This window comes from Eptesicus fuscus, chromosome 7, assembly GCF_027574615.1.
Source record: "Eptesicus fuscus isolate TK198812 chromosome 7, DD_ASM_mEF_20220401, whole genome shotgun sequence".
NCBI lineage: Eukaryota > Metazoa > Chordata > Mammalia > Chiroptera > Vespertilionidae > Eptesicus > Eptesicus fuscus.
In genome coordinates, this window is record NC_072479.1 from 105,830,380 (window position 1) to 105,850,000 (window position 19,621).

The 19,621-nt window shown below is 62.2% G+C and overlaps 1 protein-coding gene across 3 annotated transcripts in view; it reads right to left on the minus strand.

The window, feature by feature from the left end:
• Positions 1 to 19,621, minus strand: part of PHF21B (PHD finger protein 21B) — a 47,680-nt gene that overhangs the window by 12,620 nt on the left and 15,439 nt on the right. For all 3 annotated transcript variants that reach the window (XR_008556550.1, XM_054718577.1, XM_054718578.1), the window contains exons 3-5: positions 6,314 to 6,406; positions 5,589 to 5,939; positions 3,383 to 3,520 (exon numbers count right to left, since the gene is read on the minus strand). Coding sequence is in view for 2 of the 3 variants with exons in the window: in XM_054718577.1 (XP_054574552.1) it covers positions 3,383 to 3,520; positions 5,589 to 5,939; positions 6,314 to 6,406 (582 nt within the window). In the remaining variant the exon portion in view is untranslated. The remainder of the gene's footprint in view (positions 1 to 3,382; positions 3,521 to 5,588; positions 5,940 to 6,313; positions 6,407 to 19,621) is intronic.

A 19,621-nucleotide genomic window follows, 5' to 3' on the forward strand; every position in this document is an offset into this window, starting at 1 on the left:
CTCCACCCTCCGGGCTCTCTCCTGCCTTCACACACCCACCCGTGTGTTCTTACCTCTGCGTCTGCTCCGCCTGCAGGGACCAGTCCAAAGCCCGCAGCATCTCCCTCAGCCGCTGCGCTGCTGTTTGTTTGTTTTGTTTTTCCTTATTGTTTTTTTTCTCTTTGTGTCTGGTTCTTTTTATTTCCACTAATCGCCATGTTTTCATTACCAGATTTTCAAATAATGTTCATATTCACCTGATCTTGTTCCAAGTGTTGATTTCTTGTCATTCCCAGCATTGGAGCCCTTCCCGTGTTTTAGAATTCTGTCTACAGACTCATTTGGGGCACAAGTCCTTTTTTTCTGTTAATTTTATTTTTCACTTTTTCTCCTTCCTGCTTACCCTTCCCCTCCCAGTTTGTAATTGCCTGGGCCTCCCCCCCACCCCCACCCCCAGGTGCAGCTGTGACCCCAGGCTCAGACTGGCTCCCGTACAAGCAGGGTGGCCTGGGTCTATCCCTCTCTCGCCCGAAGAACTTTGGGGACTCACTGTCCCACGCGAGCTGCCCCCTCCTGGTCCCCTCTGAGCCTGGAGCCCAGGCGCCCTGCTCCGGCTGGAGTCTGGACACAGCCACGCCTTCGTCGTCTCCACCCAGGTTTTATCTGTTGTTGCTGTGGGTCTGCGGATGGGGACACCCAAGAGTAATCCTGATGGGATGTACGTGGATGAATTCCAAGAAGGGGGTGAGCTCCTTATTTCTGAAAGGTCCTTCTAGTTGCAGAGTGAACGGACAGGGGGGAACCCCTCTAGGGGCAGGGAGACAGGAGCCGGGGAGAGACGGGCAGAGAGACCAGAGCCGGGGAGAGACGGGCAGAGAGACCAGAGCCGGGGAGAGACGGGCAGAGAGACCAGAGCCGGGGAGAGACGGGCAGAGAGACCAGAGCCGGGGAGAGACGGGAAGAGAGACCAGAGCCGGGGAGAGACGGGCAGGGAGACCACAGCCGGGGAGAGACGGGCAGAGACCACAGCCGGGGAGAGACGGGCAGAGAGACCACAGCCGGGAGAGACGGGCAGAGACCACAGCCGGGGAGAGACGGGCAGAGAGACCACAGCCGGGGAGAGACGGGCAGAGAGACCACAGCCGGGGAGAGACGGGCAGAATGGGGCCTCGGCAGCAGGGATGGTGTGGAGGGGGCAGCATCTGAGCGCACAGGTGTGGCCCAGAGGTGGCCGGGCTGCGGATGTGCTCAGGGCCTCACGGGGCTGGCCCTGCTCTGGCTGGCTCTGTGCAGGGCACATGGTGGTCTGAGGGTGGCCAGCTCGGTCAGATGACGCCCGAGGCCAGGACAACGGCGGCCTCGTGCACTTAACCGGGACTGCGCAAGCACAGGTTCGAAGGCGCCACTGCTGCTCCGAGCCCTCTTTAAAAAGGAACCTTGACAAGGATTTTTATGCCGAGACCCGCTGTAATTGCAAGTTCTATTTAAGCCATTACATGTATTTATGATAATTATGTAGTTAGATGTAATTACACTAATTGTATAAATGCGCAATAATCGACTAAGATAACTTGGAGGGAACAAAGAATCCACCCAGAGAGCCCTCCCGAAGGTTAAGAGTGTGGCAAGACCCACGGGGGACAGAGGGGTGCTCGTGGGAGCCTCGGGTGCATACAGCAGGTGCTCAGTGCGCTCACCCGTTGCCATGGAACCGAAATGCCTGTCTCTCCTGAGATAAAATTGGGCCTGGGGCCCCAAGGAGCCTTGGATCCAGGTCAGCCTGGACGAATCCCGCAGACTCTGTGGACACGCAGGCCAACCATCACGTCCCTCTCCTGCTCAAGGCTATGCCATGGCTCCCTGGTGCCCAGGAAGAAGTTCCTCCGGGGCAGCCTGCGTCAGCGCGCCAGGGCGGGGCTCTGGTCCACTGAGCCCAGCTGCGGAACCGTCTGTGCAGTGGGCACAGACATGCTGGGCCCCGCCCACCTCCATGCGGTTGCCCAGGCAGCACCCTCTGCCTGACTCGCCATCCCTCTTGCCTCCTGCCCCTCTGTTGAGACCCTGCCTGTTCCTCCCGGCCCTGCTGGTCACGCCCCTCGTGTGCCAAGCCCTCACCCTGCACCTCTCAGAGTCTGAATGTGCCACTCTCTGGTGACGCCTGGCATGTTCACCCAAGTCCCGTGGCCGTGCCTGTCTGCCACAGGGTGAGTGACCCTGGGGCCCCACCCTCAGCACAGAGCCTGGCATGCGTCATGCTCACCAATAACTGAACGCACAAAGGTGCCTTCTTATAATAAAGACACTGATACAAACGATCCTAAGGAGCCGCGAGCCCGGAGGGCCTCTTCTCCCGCTGGGCGGGGTGGTCAGGGAGGGCTGCCTGGAGGAGACAATGTCTGGAGTAAACGTGAGGTACAGGGAAGTTGGGCAGGGACAGGAAGGGGGGCCAGGCACGTGGAAAAGGCCCAGGACGCGAGCAGCAGCACAAGGGCCGACACCTGCTGTGACCCAGAGCCGCTGCCTCTCCCACCTCCATCGGTGCAGGTGGCGCATTAGGAGGGGCAGTGAGAGCCCGTCCTCCTTCCTGCTTCTCGCAAGGGTTGGGGAAGGGGTGCTATGTACAATTTCTGGAACGTTCTCTGGGCACCTTCAGGAGACACCTGCACCTGCCGCGCCAGCCATGGGCAGCGGTTGACTTCTCAGGGACTCAAGAGTCCTGTTCTGCCCGCCTTCAGGCACTCGTGATTGGTCATGGGCAGAGAGAAGAGCCGTGATTGGTCACAGCAGAGAGCAGAGCCATGATTGGTCACAGAGAGAAGAGCTGCAATTGATCACAGCAGAGAGAAGAGCCGTGATTGGGCACAGCAGAGAGAAGAGCCGTGATTGGGCACAGCAGAGAGAAGAGCCGTGATTGGTCAGAGCAGAGAAGAGCCGTGATTGGTCAGAGCAGAGAGAAGAGCCGTGATTGGTCACGGGTAGAGAGCAGAGCCAGGGCTGCTGTAGGGCCACGTGCTTCCGTCCGAGGGCAGCAGGGTCCTAAGGATGCGCGTGGACACGGAGGGACCACGGCTGTGGCCTCGGGGTGGTGGGTGACCCCGCAGCGTCCCAGGCACCGTTCGGGGCTTGGCAGGCCTGGACTCATCTTCTCCCCACAGCACCGCCAGGAGGGAAGACGTACCTCTCCTTTTTACAGACGGGACAGAGGGGTTCGCCCCTGCCGCACCCCGGGAACGAGCAGCCGGGGGTGCAAATCAGGCAGCAGGTTCCAGACCCGTGGGACCGCTCCCAGCCGCGCTCAGGAGCCCCCCTCAGAGCCCTCTGCACGGGCGGCTGTGGGCTTGTCAGCTGACTCCCCGTGAGCACGTCCCCACCCCTGACCGCAGTCCCCACACCAGGCACCCACCTCGGGGTTCTCCTGGCTCGGGGGCCGGTCTTCCTTCCTGTTGGTGGCCTGAGCTCCCTGAGACGGCTCCTCCGTGGGCGGCCGCGACTCGGCCTTGCTCTCGGGTTGTGTCTGCACCTGAGGCTGAATGATGATGACCTGGAAGGTACGGCGCAGGGAGGGGGGTGAAGGGGTGCTGAGGGGGGGGAGGTTAGGTGGGAGGGAGGGAAGCGGGAGGGGGACCTGGGGGGTCCAAGGTGCGCCTGGGTGAGGCCCCAGAGGGCGCAGGCCCTGGAGCGGCAGGATCACGAGGAGGAGGAGGAGGCTGCCCGCAGCTCTGCAGGCTCTGGCAGGGCGTGTGCCGCCACAGCCCCTTCACCGGGAAGATGGTCTGCAGGAGCAGGGGCCTGGCTGAGGACCCGGGGGCCTGGGTTCGGTCCTGTGCTCCCGTGTCCCAGCTGGGTGGCTTCGGGAGGTCAGGCTGCCTCTACCCTCAGCGTCCTGGGAATGCCGACCTCCGGCAGCGAGGATGGGAGAGGTTAATCCCCAACTCACATGCAGGTAAACTGAGGCCGCGGGGGAGCAGAGGGCTGGACACTTCCCTGCTCTGTCCCGGCTGCATGGCCTGGCCACCCACGCCCCTCCTGCCCCTTGGGGCCCAGGCCACTGTGTCTGACGTGCTCCCACTTGGCCGAGGAGGGCGCGGGAGGGTGGGCATAATGCTGTTTTTCTCACTCTGAGGAGCCTGCCAAGCCCAGGGGTGGGTGGGCATGTGGAGGAGGAGGGGGTGGGCTCCAGGCCTCACACAGAATCACCCTGAGCAGCCCCACTTCAGGCGGCCCCCATCTGGATCCAGGGCGACCCCTGGGTCTGATCCAAGCGTCAAAGGCTGGAAAATCTGAAATTGACTTCTGAGCCCAGCCTCCCTGGGTGGCTCGCTCCCATCTGTGGCTCAGCTATTTCATTTCTGTTTTTGGACAGGAAATGGGGGGAAATCGTTATATTTCTTGGGTCCAGGGGAAGGAATTCAGGGCCGAGCCAGGAGTAACTTGAACTGGCATTTTCCCCCTGAGAGCGGGTACGACTGTCTTGTGAATCGTGAAGAAAAGATGCCTTCTCTTCCGTTGGCTTCTTCATATCACAGTTTAAAATCCCAGCATTCTCTGGGTGGAAAATAATGCCCCTTTTTATATTCATGGGGAGAAAAACACGAAGATCCCCCGTAGAAAGAAGGGCAAAGAATATCCTCAAATGACACACAGGCGTCAGAATTCTTGGAAAGTACAGGAAAAACATTCAAGCTTAATAATAACCAAATAACTCAACTTTCAACAGCGAGTGTCTGTTTGCACCGATTAAAGGAAAAGTGCTGAAGCGACAGCATGGATGCTGGAGAGGCTGCGGTGAATCTGGGACCGTCACCCCCCAAGCGGCTGCTCAGCACGCTCTGGCCCGGGCCGCCCTGGTCCACGCCGCCTCACGGGACCGCGTCAGACCAGAGCCCGCTGACAACTCTTAGGCTTTTAGAATCCCGGGGGACACGGTCCCGCGGTGGGAGGGCCCCAGAAATACGCTGCGTGCAGTGACATGGTGGCAGGAAGGGGAGTGCCAACCTTCAGGCTGGGAAGTGGAAGCCACACTGGCCACCAACAAGAGGGGGGCAGCCTGGCGGACCCCAAACTGTGAACAGGAAAAGAGGCCAAAGACAGGAAATGACGCCTTCGACGCGGCCCGAAGGCCTCAAAAAGCAGTCAGACGGCGCTTGGAGGGAAACGGGGAGACGATCTTCCTTTGTTTTAAATCAGATTTTTCTAAGAATCACAGGTTTTTCCACTCAGACACCTGGGTCCAAAAAGTCCTTGGCCGCCTAACTGCACCAGCACAGCCATGGTCAGTATGGGGCTCCCTGCTGTCACCCCTCCTGCCCACATCCTACGAGTCAGTTACCCCAATGAATGGAGTAATTAACGCACTGACCAAGCATTCTTGTTTTGCTGGCATTAATTCGCTCAGCCATATAGTCTTTCAGTCACACACCCATTTATTGGTACCCGCATTCATTCAGCGTGGATCCACCCCCTGATCACTCATCCGTACCCCATTCATCCCTTCGGCCACTTGGCCTCTCTGCCCTCGTCTTTCCTTCTGCCCGGCCTCGTTCCCTGGGCGCCTCTGGGCAGGTGCCCCCTGCGTGCGGCTCGCCTGAGCTGCCGTGGCACAGCCTCACCTTGTTGTCGGCGCTGAAGAGGAGCGGCTGCACTGTGACGCTGTCGCTGACCACGGACACGGCGGCGCTGGGGGCGATGGCGGCGGCATTGCTGGGGGCCGTGGAGATGATGGCGTAGGCCACCCCGGCGCTGCTCAGAGGAGAGGTGATGGCGGCCGGCTCGGCGAGGGCCTGGGGCTGGCTGCCGGGCGCTGGCGCATGGCTCACGGTGTTGTTGGCGGTGGGGAGGGCTGGGCTGGGGTTCTTGATGCTGACCACGGCGGCCTTCTGGAAGGTTGGGGGCTGCTTGGGTGGCCGGTCCCGGCCGGGGGTGACGGGCAGGCTGTCTGGAATCAGAGTCTTTGGCCTAACCTGGGGGAGGGGGACGGACGGACAGGTGGATGATGGCGCTCTTTAACCATGGCCCCCGTTTACTAGAAACCCCCTCCCTGCAAGGCCCGGTCCGGAAATGAGTCACTCAAGAAGCAATGCTGTGGGCGGCTATTCTAGGCCAGCCCAGTTCATTCCATCTTTTAAAATCCTGCTCATCACCCACTAAGTTCATTGCCAGTTCCTCACTGGGAACGACCGGTGCTGGTCCGAACGCCTCCGCGGGATGGGCGGAGACGGGCGAGGGAAGGGGCTCCGCCAGCTCAGTGCCCACCAGAGCCTCCGTGCCGAGGGGCTGGGGGCAGCGGCCACAGGACAGACGGACAGACCCCCGGGCCCAGCCCCGGGCTGCTTACCTGAGGTAGCACTGCCACTCCTTGCCCGGCCAACCTCTGCAGGGAGCTGACCTGAGGCCCCGGGACAGGCACTGCAGTGATGGATCCCAGAGCCTGGAAGACAGGGCGCTGCTGAGCGGGCCGGGCCGGGACACACCGCCCGCTCCGGCGAGGACCGCCCGGCCTGCGGCACCGACCTCAGCCCTCCAGCCTCCAGGAAGAGGGTCCTCGGCACCTTGACCTTGGACTTCCCGGCCCGCAGCCCTGTGAGAAGGCAATGCTACAAGCCCCGTCTCTGGGTCCTCCTTTCCCGCTGTGTCCGTGCGTCTCCTGACTCCAGAGGCTGCGGCTCTGAGCCTGCCTTCTGGTCGGCGCTTGGACACCAGCGACTCTGCGCCTTAGAAATGCAGTCGGGGAGGGAGGGGACGCAGGGGGAGGGGACGCAGGGGCGGCTGGACAGGCAGCGAGGGCAGGGCCTGCGGTCGGTGGGGAAAGAGGAGCTTTGCTTTGACCTCGTTCTCAACACTCAGCCGCCCTCCGGCGTGCACACGGCTGCTGGGGCGCGGGGTGCCAACGCTCTTTAAGGCGCACCTTCCAGGGTGTGGGTGCCCCTGGGGCCGGGCAGCGGGAGGAGCATGGGAGACGGGGTGACTCCCTGGGGCAGAGCCAGAGGAATTTGCTAAAAACGAGGCTGCTGCCCAGCTCCCCTCTGCCTCCCGCTCGGAAGGATGGGCTTCCTCCGAGAGCCCGTCACCTTCCGCCCTCTGTGCGTTCCCCTGCGGGGCCTCGGCCTCAGGACCTGGAATTAACACGCAGAGAGGACACGTAGCCGGCAGGCCGGACGCCACCTCGGAGGCCATTCCTCGGGTAGTTTACGGCCGCCCTTCTGTCAAGATGAATGAGCTCCTTGCGACTGCATTTACAGCGCTGAGCATTTTAATAGGGAAGAATGGGCCATAAATGTCAAAGATAACTTCAGATTCTCCTGCTTCAGCGGAGTCCCCAGGGGCCGCGGGGAGACCTCAGACACCGAGGCCGCTGGGAGGTGCCGAGGGGACAGGTGCGCGCGGACGGCTCATGGCGGGGACACACGGCTCGGGCACCAGCTGCGTGTGGCACCAGCTCTGCCCCAGTCACCCCGTCTGCAGCAGGGGCCCGGCAGTGGCTGAGGACGGTGGGGCAGCAGCCAGGCCTCCGGGCACCTCGCAGGACAGGGAGGAGCCGCCGCGGCCTGGCCTCCGTCCCTCCACGGGGCGGCCGAGCAGCTTCTCCAGCCGCAATCTGCTTGCATCTGGACGGAGCCCCTGTGACACGGGCGAAGGTAACCACCAAGCTCCCACCTCGTCGGTGCCAATAAACATTAATATGATGTAAGCACCACTTTACCGTCACGTGAAGCCAGCTTATTATTCACAGACGGAACCCACCGCTCACGGCCGGGAATGACTGACAGCTGCCTTCCGCCGGCTCCCACGCCCACTCCACTGACCCCGGCTCGTCCATAGAGGAGCGGCGGGCGTTTCAGGTGCATGAGACAAGCCAGACAGGCACGCCTGTCATTGCTGCCCGCCCACATGCGTGTCACGGCTGTGACGGGCACATCCCAGAGCAACCCGTTCCCAGCTGGAGCGGGTCACCTGAGCATCCCTGTCCTGTCCAGAGCGGGCAGAACCGCCTTCCCTGCACCCGGGGGCGGGGGAGGGGGGGCACTGGGCACACAGCCGCTGAGTCACCCCCACAGCTCCTCCTCTCACAAGTGTGCACCACGGACCCATTGCGGTCCCAGCTGGGAGGGCGGGCGCCTCGGGGAAGCCCGGCTGCTGGGTCCCGGTGACCCTGACCTGGGCCACGGAGGCCTGTGCAGGGGAGGCGTTCCGAATCGGAAACCTGGGAGACGGGAGTGGCTCTGAGCTGACATTCACCAGGTCCTTCCAGCAGCCGGTGTGGCCAAGCGCTCCATTCACCTGAAGGTCATTTATGCTCTTCAGTAGGAAACACACACTCAACGGCATCTCAGGCCACGAATCAGGCTGTGGTCCTGCGGCGGCAGAAGCCAGCGCGTGGCAACCAGCGTGGGGCGGGGCGGGGCGGGGTGGGGCGGGGCGCGCTGGAAACCTCCCCCCGACGCCGGCCTTCGGAGCCACGCTGGCTGTGTGGTGGCAGCGTCCACACGACCAGCTACCACGCCACGTCACAGCTCAACAGAGAAATGCCACGTCTGAAAGAGAACTGGCCTTGGGGGGGCTGGGGGCCCATGAGGACCCTATTGAATCCCCCATCCAGGCCGTCGGGGCACCCCTGAACCCCAAGGGGAGACACCCGCCTATTGCCCGGCTCTATCTGCCTGCAGAGCTTATCCAAAGTCATGGGGCGGGGGTCCTGGGAGGTAGCCCCCTGCTAGCAGGCCAGAGAGCAGGCTGCCCCCGGGAGGGGGGGCGCAGGAGGACGCACAGGTGAGGGTGCAGCGCGGGGGAGGGCGCAGGAGGACGCACAGGTGAGGGTGCAGCTCGAAGCCTTGGAGAGGGAGGGAGGCGGGGCACACAGAGGACCCGGGGCTGGAGCCTCTCAGGCCCGGAAACACCCTGGGTGGGGCCTCCCTCTGGTCTGGGGGCTGGAGCGACAGGAGAACATGGAATAGTTGGCGCCTGCCCTTCCCCTGGTCCCCACAGACCACCTGCTCCCCTCACTTCGTGCTCCCCAACATCCGAGATGGGGGAGGCCCCGGAGCCACTGCCTGGGCCCTGGGATCCGGAGGCCCCACCGGGCAGGCATCTTCCAAACCGACCAGGACCAGACGCGGTGATGGGCGTGTTGCCGTCAGCCTCCCCACCGCCCTCTGGACCTCGGGAAATAGTCATCGGGATGCGCACTCCGCCGGGCCTGGCCTGGGCATCCCCGCCTCGGCGCCCTGGGGTCTAACTGGGGAGGCGCACATCTGCACACGCCCGCCCGGGTGCCCGCCAACGGCCCCCACGCTCCTCGCTCGGGAGAGGCCTCCAGGCGCGGGCAGCGACCCGAGGGGCAGCCCCAGGGCTAGTGTGCAGCCCCAGGATGGAGACAGATGTCCACACCCAGCAAGCACCACCCAGACCGCGCGGCAGGGCATTCCTGCAGACCGGGGCTCCAGTGTGAGTCCCTGAGCCGGCAGCCGTTAGAATGGCTAAATCCCCACGGTTTTCTTAACCTGTTGGCACCATTAGTGAGCAGCCACTCTGTGCCGGGCCGTGGGGGCAGAGGTGAGGAAGGCGGGGACCCCGCCCCCTCTGTGCCGGGCTGGGACGTGAACCTGACCTGACAACGCTCGGCCAGCCGAGAAGGAGGTGGACAGGAAGGGCAGGGGGTTCTGCCTGCCGATTCCCTCAGATCTGGGGTGACTTCAGGACCCCCGTGAGGATGAGGAAACGGGGGGAGGGTGGCTGGTGGGGTGCGGGAGGGACCCAAGGGTGGGCTGGCTCCCACCACCCCGCCCCCTCTCGACCCTGTCCTGTGGGAGGAGCTCGGTGTCCCCTGCAGGGTCAGCTCGGCCCTCGGACGTACGGGGGCCGGATGGAGCAGCAGCACTGTGTCCTGGCCACCGCAGGGCCCGGCACACAGGAGGCGCTTAATAAACGCACTCCCTCCCAGAAGTCTGTCCCGCAGGACAGAGGGACCTGACATTTGGTGGCGGCACTTGGGGATGGAGGTGACGGCTGTGGGGGAACCACTGGGAGCTCGGGACGGGGGACCAGGGCCGGGTGCCCCCACCGTGCCAGGTGCCCTCCTCTGTGCAGAATGGAAATCACCCTCCTGCTGCCCCCACTGCAGAGTCCCTCTGGACCGGCGCCCTCATCTCCTGACTCAGTTTCCCCACTTCTGTGGTGGGGCCACCAGGGTCGGATGGTCAGACCGTCACCAGAAAAGGTCTTCTGAACTTGACACCAAGATGGCCCAGGCCTGGGGCGGGGGGATGGGGACCACGGGAGCAGGCGCAGCCGAAGCTCGAGGCCCTCGCTGTGAGCTCGCTCACTTTGCAGGAGAGACCCCCGTCTCTGCCTCGCTCTTTCTCCGGCGGGTTTCTGGATGCCAGACCCCCTTATGCCCAGCAGGCCCCCCACCCCCCGAACCCACACCTGGCCTCCCCACCCCCCCAGATGCCTCAGGAAGGTCCCCGAACCGCTCGGCGTCAGTTTCACCAGGTGGGAGCCTTGGCCTGTGCTCACAGAGGGGCTGCGCCATTGAGGGAGAACGTACATACGTGAAGGTTTATTGACACTGCAGACGAGGGCAGTGCCCGAGCCTCCGCTCTGATCTAACCCACGCAGCACGGCCTGTCTGTGCCGGGTGGGCACCGCTGGGCTCGGCCACAGCGCCCTCTCCCCATGGCACCACGTCACTAGCCTGCAAGGAAGGGCGTGAGCGGCACCGAGCAGGTGAGCAGTCCCCACATGCCCGGAGAGTGGCCTGAGACCCAGGCTCCCCGGGAAACGAGGCAGGTTCCCGCGTGGTCCCTGGGGGCGGGGCTGAGGAGGCGTGACAGAGAGGCTGTCACCAAGTTTACGGCGATGCCTGACCCGCGGAGCCGGGACTTCCTCACCCCGTGCCTCTTCCTCATCACTCAGCTCCTCGCGGGATGACAGCGGATGGCGAGGAGGTCATCGCCAGCCCATCACGGCCCAGCGAGACGGCTCCAAATGGAATCTAACCGTCAGTGAGACCGGCAATACCTCATTTACTCGTCGTTTAATGGCAGAGATACTGGGAGTTCCCTGGGGGGGCCCGATGCTCGGGGGAGGGGGGGAGGCGGGGTGTGGGCCCCAGGGCTGCTGCTGGGCCGCCCAGGGCAGCGGTGCCCACCTTGGGAACCCACTTGGTCCTCTTTGGAAACCGGAAACGGGAAGAGACGGTGGTCCTGCCACGAGGTGCATGAGTAGTCGCCGTCCCCCACGCCTGCTTCTTCTGCCTGCGCTGCCGCTGGCGTGGCGTTCGAAGACCCTCTCGCTAAGGCCCCTGAACTCCCGACTGAGTACAAACCCCTGCACAGCCAGGTGCCCGCCCTTCCCCGGAACCCTCCCTCCTGCACGTCAATCCCATTCTTCTGGGCTTCATTCCTTTATTTGGGGGTGCACCTCCCCACACTCCCTGCTCCCCAAGTTCAAGCCCTGCGTCTGGAGCTGCGCGGAGATGCCCGGCCGTGGGCCCTGGTTGTGCTAAGAACTCGGAGGCCTTTCCAGCCGGCAGCCTGTGCCCCCCCCCCCCCCCCCCCCCCCCCCGTGCCGAAGGACGTCCACGCCTCTCTGGTCTGCTCTGCCGGCCCGGCCCAGCGGCATCGGGTGCTGCCGAGTGGGCGCAGGCTCAGAGGCGAACACGGGAGGGAGGGGGGAATGGGGGGAGGGCGTCACGTGGGCTCACCGGGGGCTGCCCCCCTGCGGCACTGACCACTCTGAAGTGAGCAAAGGCGCGTTTGTTCACACTCAGGCGCCCCTAATGGATGCCACGCGGGCCTGGGGGGGCGACACAGAAAACAGTCCTGAGAGGGAGGCCTGGTTTGACTCCCATTTCTCGGCTCCGCCTCCACTTCTGAGGGGCCCTGCTTCCCATGGGCTCCGCCCCGTCGCTTTGATGTTGTTAATGAAACGGGGGCAGGGGAGCCCCTTCTCCTCGCCTTCCTTCACTCCGGGAAAGTGCGGAGGGAGTTACAGATCTGGGCCTTTCTGGCCCACCGTGCGTTTCCACCGTTTTGTTCCAGGGAAGACACGGGAAACCGAAGAAGCGGGAGCGTAGTACTGGCTGCGGCGGCCGAGTGGACGGAGGCGCGTCCCCTTGCGGCCCACGCTGCTCCGCGGCGGCGGGCACCGGGTGCGGGGCAGGCGGGCGCCGGGCCGCACTCAAGCCCTCGAGTGCGCGGTTAACAAACACGAGCGTGAAGCTGCCTGGGCCTCGTGGGCTGACTGTCCCTGGGACCCCCCAAAGCAGGAAGCTCCCCGACAGGAAGCTCCTCACGAAGACAACTCGGCACAGACCGGGGGGGGGGGGGGGGCGCCCAGAGACGGACAAGTGGCCACAGGAGTCACAGAGAAGCCGGGAACCAGCACGGGAGGAAGGCGCACGCGGTCACCAGCGCGCCGGAGGCCGAGTGTGGGCTCGCTTGGGTGAGAAACTCCCGGGGGCCTCACAGTTTCGTGGGTTTTACCCCCGGAGCCCCATCAGGTTCTCACAGTGAGGACTGGGGGGGAATCCCCTGAGTGACCGCGGGGAGGGGCGAGCCCCAATGTGAGCCCCTCGAACAAACGTCCAGCATTGGCTGCGTTCCCAGCGTTGGCGAGGCACCGGGAGAGCTGGGGGGCCCCACGGGAGGGGGCGCGCAACCAGCCGAGGACGACCCGGCCTCGCTCTGCACAGTCAGGGAAGACTTCTCGGAGGAGGAGGTGCCAAGACTGTTCTTAAAGGGTTAGCAGGAATAAGCCAGGAGGAGGCAGAAGACCCACGGGTAGAATTAAAGGTAGAAACAAAACTCGGTGCATATGTCGTGGGCGCTGACGATCCATCCAAGTCTGGAGCGTGGGGGTCGGGGCTTGTGCCCCTGGAGGAGGTCGGCCCCTCCTCCTTGCTGGGCTGGGGTCACGGCAGGTCTGCAGACAGACAGGAGTGAAACGTCTTCCATTCTTGGCCCTGGAGTGCTGGGGTGCGATGCTGCAAGCACACACGTGTGCAAGGATACAGGGTCTGCATGAACAAGCCCTGATGTGACCCACGCTTGTATCTACACATACACAACCTACACACGCGAATGTCCCACACGCACCAGGTCCTGCTCCACACCACGTACACTGAGCTTTAACTCCAGAGCAGTGGTTCCCAACCTTTTTGGGCTGTGCCCCACCTAAGCATCTCTAACATCCTGATGCCCCCCTGTGACACAGAATTCTAACGAGAGGCCTGGTGCACAAAATTTGTGCACTCGGTGGGGAGGGTCCCTCAGCCCGGATTGTGAGAGGGCGCAGGCCAAGGGAGGTGGCCATCTGGGGAGGGATCGCAGGAGGGCTCCAGGGCATGTCCAGCCCATCTTGCTCAGTCCTGATCGGCCAGACCCCAGCAGCAAGCTAACCTACTGGTTGGAGCATCTGACCCCTGGTGGTCAGTGCATGTCATAGCAAGCGGTTGAGCGACCTTAGCATATAATTAGCATATTATGCTTTGATTGGTTGAATGGATGGCCAGATGACCAAACACTTAGCATGTTAGGCTTTTATTATATAGGATTATTCAAAAAGTGAACTCCTATTCACATGGAGGAAGCTTGAAAGGCCATTAGTTTGGTCTAAACAGGCTTCCAAAGAACATGGCATCCATGAAAGAGAAAAATAAAAGAATGAAAGGACAGTTCAAGTCTTGAGGAAGAAATCACTAAGAAATTGTTAAAAATAATAATAGGAAGTGATGTGAAAAAATAGCAAATAAAGTTTCAAAACATAATAGAGAACTGAAATACATAAATATGTCACGATATATATTTACATGCTGTACATGAGGGCCCCAGAACCATAAAAAATGCAAAAAGTTCACTGCTAATAACTCATTCTCGAATTGCCCCCCTTAAACATCCAATCGCCCCCCTCCCTGTGGGCCCCACAGTGGGAGCCACTGCTCTGGACAGAAGCACCGTGCCGGCGGCGGGTCACCTCCAGGCCGTGGCCAACGCTCCCAGACGTGGCCCAGCGTTGAACAGTGCGTGTCACATCGAGCCCGACGGGGGAGAAGGGTAGCTCTTCAAACACAGGCACCCTTCCCCACGCTGCGCTTACCGTCGAATCAGAGCTGCCGAGCGTGCCTGCGACTTAGGTTTAGTGACACCAGAGTGGTGTGCGGAGATACAGATGCCAACCGGTTTGTTTTAATTAACGGTATAATGTTCTCTGTGTGTGGAGAGTGTAGGTCATGTAATACTGCGCAGCGCCCAATCTTTCAACAAATAAATAAAAAAGAAATGCGATTTAACAAATGGGTCGCGGTGCCTAGAGGCAGACGCCCTGGGATGTTCCCTCCAGCCCTTTCTGCTCCTCCAGCGCCGACCACAGCCTGGCGCACTCCTGGCCGATGAGCCCGCCTCCCGCCTCCTCCCCCTGCTCCCCAGCCACACGCTCCGCTGAGGGCCTTGCTTCTCATTTCACCGAGGAAAGAGAACTTTCCAGAAGTCACCACCACCATCTCTCCACCCCCCAAAGTGCATCAAGACATCTTCCTCTCGAGGGATGGAGGGTCCAGGGCCCCAGCGCTGGCCGGCTCCTGCCTGGCCTCACTCCTCTGGGCCCTGAGGCTGGTCCTGAGCGGGAAGGGCAGGTGCCTAGCAGGGTCACAGTGGGGCTCCTGTCCCTGGGGAACTCCCATGTCGGCCAGGGTGCCCTCTGCCCTGCCCTGCTCAGCCTGCCCCCTCGGCCACCCTTCCAGCTAATGGGACACTTCACCGAGACACGTCCGGACCCACCTGGGCTGGGCAAAGGCCCTTCCCCTCAGCAGCACAAAGAGCTTTCTGACCAGGACGGCCCTTCTCGGAGCCCCCAGCACAGACCGGGCGCCGTCCCAGCAGCTTCCTCGCCTTATCTCCCCAAGCGAGGAGGACAGGAGGGGACCGAGGCTCCAGGCCCTGAGACCTGCCCAAAGCCGCACAGAGGCAGGGTCCGACCCAGGTCTCCGGGCTCCAGCTGCCCCCCGCAGCGAGGCTGGGCGCCTGCACCAAGGCCGGGTCCGCGCGGCGCTGTCCGCGGTGCTGACGACGCGGCCAGCCATCCTCCCACCGGGACGCCGGCGCTCCGCCCGCCTTGCCCAGGAGAGGGCGCTGATCAGTTTGTATTTCCAGAATGTATCTTCGTTAACTGGGAACTTTTAAACTGTGGCTTTAAAGCTAATTTAGAAAAAAGCAAATGTATGACCTGAGCTTCACCATCTACACAGCTCACTCTGGAGGTGCCGTGTGCCTGGAGGCGGTGCGGCCACGGACAGCCCTGAGCCCTGTCCACCTGCCCTAACGCCTAGAGCCTCACTGTGGGGGGAGGCAGGACACGCCATCCCCACATGTTCAGTTTAACATGCATGCGTGTCTTGTACCGAAGCGATACTAGGAATGATAACATGTGTACCGTTTAAAGAATCACAATAGCCGAGACCGGTTTGGCTCAGTGGATAGAGCGTCGGCCTGCGGACTGAAGGGTCCCGGGTTCGATTCCGGTCAAGGGCATGTACCTTGGTTGCGGGCACATCAGTGGGGGGTGTGCAGGAGGCGGCTGATCGATGTTTCTCTCTCATTGATGTTTCTAACTCTCTATCCCTCTCCCTTCCTCTCTGTAAAAAATCAATAAAAAATATTTTAAAAAAAAAGAATCACAATACCATCTGTGTGCACAGGACCCGGCTTAACAAAAGAAAACTGACTTTAGCTTTGAAATACCGCTGCCTGCCCCCTCCCCACCTACAGGTAACGACAATTTTGTGTGTCATTCCGTGCCTTTCCTTTGTAGTTTACCAAATATGTTTATCAGAACACCTGGCTTTGTTTCGCATGTTTTTGAACTTTATGTAAACGAAGGCCTATTAAAGTATCCTGCAACTTCCTTTTTTGTCTCAACTCCCCGTCCCTAAGGTTCCCTGCCCGTGGCCGGGCTCACCCCCTTCACAGCCACAGCGCAGGGCGGACCTGCTCACCCCTCCCCGCTGGGGGCGGGGCCGTGGTTCTCGCCACGTGGGCTGTTTTGGCGGCCGGGACTGTGGTCCCCGGGCCCACCGGTGACCGGACTTCTCTAGGGCAGGTACGCACCCAGAAGCGGGGTTCTCGTCACGGGATGCGAGTATCTAGCTTCAGCTTTACCAGGTGACTCCACACCGTTTCTCAATTCTCCAACTCCAGGCCCACAGCGCTCCACAGGGGTTCCGGCGGGTCCCCTCGCCCACCGGCCCTGGGCGCTGTCCGCATCCACGGTGCCAGTCAGACATAGGTCGGCTGGGCGGCTTCTCACATGTGGATCAACTCTTCTCTTCCTCTTCCAGGAAGGCTGTCTGACCCCGCCCCCACCCCAACCCCCGCCAGCTCCCACAGGGCGGCTCTGGACCAGGGTGTCACCCCAAGGACCAAACAGGGTCCGGTGGGGCCCCGAGTCCCCGCGCTGTGGCTCTGCCGACGGAGGCCGGTGCCCACTCCAGGTCCTGCCTGGACGGGGAGCACCCTTCACAGCCCACAGCTCAACGTTTTCTTGGCCGCCCCTCCCAGCCCCCAAATAAGAATCCCTTGAAGTGAAGTCACTCTTCGAGTTTGGAGTGCACCCGCCCCGGCCCCGGGCAGCTCTGACCGACAGCCGCGGTGGGGAAGACCGCCTCGGTCTCGCTCCGTGGCACCTGCAGCGCCGGGGCCAGGCCTGGCCCAGATCCGGAGCCCGAGGAGCCCCTGACGGTTCGGGTGGGGAGGGACCGGGAGGAGCTGCCTCTGGGGCTGCCGCTGACGCCACGCGGACCATCGCCGCCGACCGGCTCTGCGTTTGCGGGAACCTCATCGCCGGCGCCTCTGTGATGCGCCCAGTTTCGTGTCTGGGCTTCCAAAGTCGCTCTGAGCACTTTTCTCCTTAAAACTGAGATGAAGTTCACGTAATTTAAATCGACCTTCGAAGTGGGAGACTCGGCGGCATTTAGGACATTCACGTGGGAGAGCGACCCCGGCTGTCTAGTTCCGACCAAGTGCACCCCCACAGGAGCACGAGGCCTCCCTGCGGGGCGGCGCCGGGCCCCACCGGAAGCCTGGGCGTTTCCACCCCACCCCCTCCTGGTTCAGTCACTGACCACCCGCGCTGAGATAAACTAGCTTACAATCACGCCCTGGCTGGTGTGGCTCAGTGGATAGGGCACTGGCCTGCAGACTGAAGGGTCTCGGGTTCGATTCCAGTCAAGGGCACATGCCCGTGTTGCGGGCTTGGTCCCCAGTGGGGGTCGAGCAGGAGGCAGCCCATCAATGATTCTCGCTCATCGTTGGTGTTTCTATCTCTCCTCCCTCTCTCTTCCTCCCTGAAATCAATAAAAACATACTTTAATAAATAAATAAATAAAAATAAAGACGCAATCACATGGTTCCCAGCGTCTCCTGAGTCTATGCCAGCACCTTCCAGTGTTACCAGGCGCCCACCACCGACCAGGTAACCCAGGGCGTCCCCGTGGCAGCCCCAGGCTCTGCCGGGGACGCTGCCCGGGCACCACAGTCGCTCCACACAACCGGTGGGTCAGGGCAGGTGGGTGACGAATCAGTTGTTAGACTCGGGGAGCCGAGCCCCTCACAGGGTGAAGTGCCCCCATCTGACCCGGACCAGGAAGCACATCTGTCACGACACTGCCACCCGAGCCATCAGCACAGCTAATCACGGCTAATTGTGATAGCGGCTAATTGTGATCGCGCTCCGTCTTGCGCTAATACACTTAGACTTGCTAATCAAATCAAACCCTCCGCTCGCGTGCGGCTCTGAGTAAACGCTCCTGCAAAGCGAGAAGTAAATAAATACTCCAGCTTCGTTCTCCCTTCCCTGTAGCTGTATATTCGGGGGGGGGGGGCATTTATTTGCCCCTGAGACCAAAGGCATTGAAGGAATCTGATGAGGAATTGGCCTTTACTGCCCGAAGCTTCCAAAGAGAGGGGGAGACAGAGGGGAAGAGATAGGGGACTGGGGACGAGGGGGAAGGGAGGGAGGAGGGAGGAAGGGAGGGAGGGAAGGAGAGAAGGAGGAGGGAGGGAAGGAGGGAAGAGGGAGGGGAGGAGGAAGGGAGGGTGGAAGAGGAGGAGGGATTGAGGGTGGGAGGGAAGGATAGAGAGAGGGAAGAAAGAAGGAGGAGGGAGGGAGGGAGGGAGGGGAGGAGGAAGGGAGGGAGTGAAGGAGGGATAGAGAGAGGGAAGAGGGAGAGAGGGAGGGAGGGAGGGAGGGAGGAAGAGGAGGAGGGATTGAGGGTGGGAGGGAAGGATAGAGGAAGGGAGGAAGGAAGGAGGAGGGAGGGAGGGAGGGAGGGAGGGGAGGAGAGAAGGAGGAGGGAGGGAAGGAGGGAAGAGGGAGGGGAGGAGGAAGGGAGGGTGGAAGAGGAGGAGGGATTGAGGGTGGGAGGGAGGGAGGGAGGGAGGGAGGGAGGGACTGTCACAGTTGAGCCTGTGCCATCTCTTAACCACTTTTCCTGTGTCGTGTCGGCCCTCTCAGGGACACAGCCTCCTGAAGCCCCTGGCTGGAATGAGGCTCCTCAGCACCCTCAGAGGTCTGAGCTCCCCACTTCCACTCCCCAAAGTGGGGTGCTTGGATCTGTTCCCAGACCTGGTCTGTTCCCAGCACCTCTCCGAGGCCCGCACGGGCCGGCGCCGGGAAGCCAGGCTGATCCACGCGGAGCGAGCAGCCTGGTTTGCGACGAGGAAGCCGGGCGCTGCGATGCTAAGTGCCCAGCACTGTGATGCGTAAGGCGGGACCCAGGCCCCAGGCCCCCGGCCAGGCCCGCCCTGCACCTGTGCTCCCTCGGAGGTGGGGGAGGTGGCCCTAAACCACGCCACCCGGGGCCCAACAGGGAATGGGAAGGGCTCCGTCTGCTCAGGGACACCCGGGGGCGTTTCTGAGGGTCTGGAGTGGAAGCTGAAAGGGGGGCCAGGAAGGCCACGCCATGGAAATGCACCGGTTACTCCTCACCCGGCACAGCCAGCCACGGGCTCCTGGTCCCGGGGCTGCCGGGGACCAGCTCCCAGCCACGCCCCCCAGGGCTCCCTTTGTGTGGCAATCCCCCCATCGCCCACAGCCGAGACGGGACGGAGCGTGGAAACCCAGGCTCTCCCTGGTTCGGCCAGGCCTGGCCTAGACCTCGCTGCCCTCGCCCAGCCTCGGCGTTCCTGCCCAGGCGAGAGGCGCTCTGGGGTCCATCATGGCCATTTCCTGTCAAGCTTCCTTTTCCCTCACGGCAGAAGGAGCGAGCGAGCGAGCGAGTCCACAGACTGCAGCCACCTCCGTTGGGCTGAGACGGTTCGGAGCAGGGAGCGTGGGGAGGAAGGGGGTGAGGAGAAGCACGGGCATCGACCCTGAGCAGGAACGTCCTTGCCGTCACCTGAGATGCTCTCGGGCTGGACCCATTTCACAGAGGAGGAGCCTGAGGCTCCGAAGGTCGCTGGGCCACTGCGAGAGGATGCCGGGCGGCCCAGAACTGTGTCCTGCCCACTCCTGCGCGGCACCAGGAGCTCAGCCCTCCTCCAGCAAACCTCCCGCCTGGCATCTCACAGCCGCTGCTGCCGCCGGGCGGGGACCACACGGCACGTGCACACACACTCACACACACACACACACATACACACACACACACACA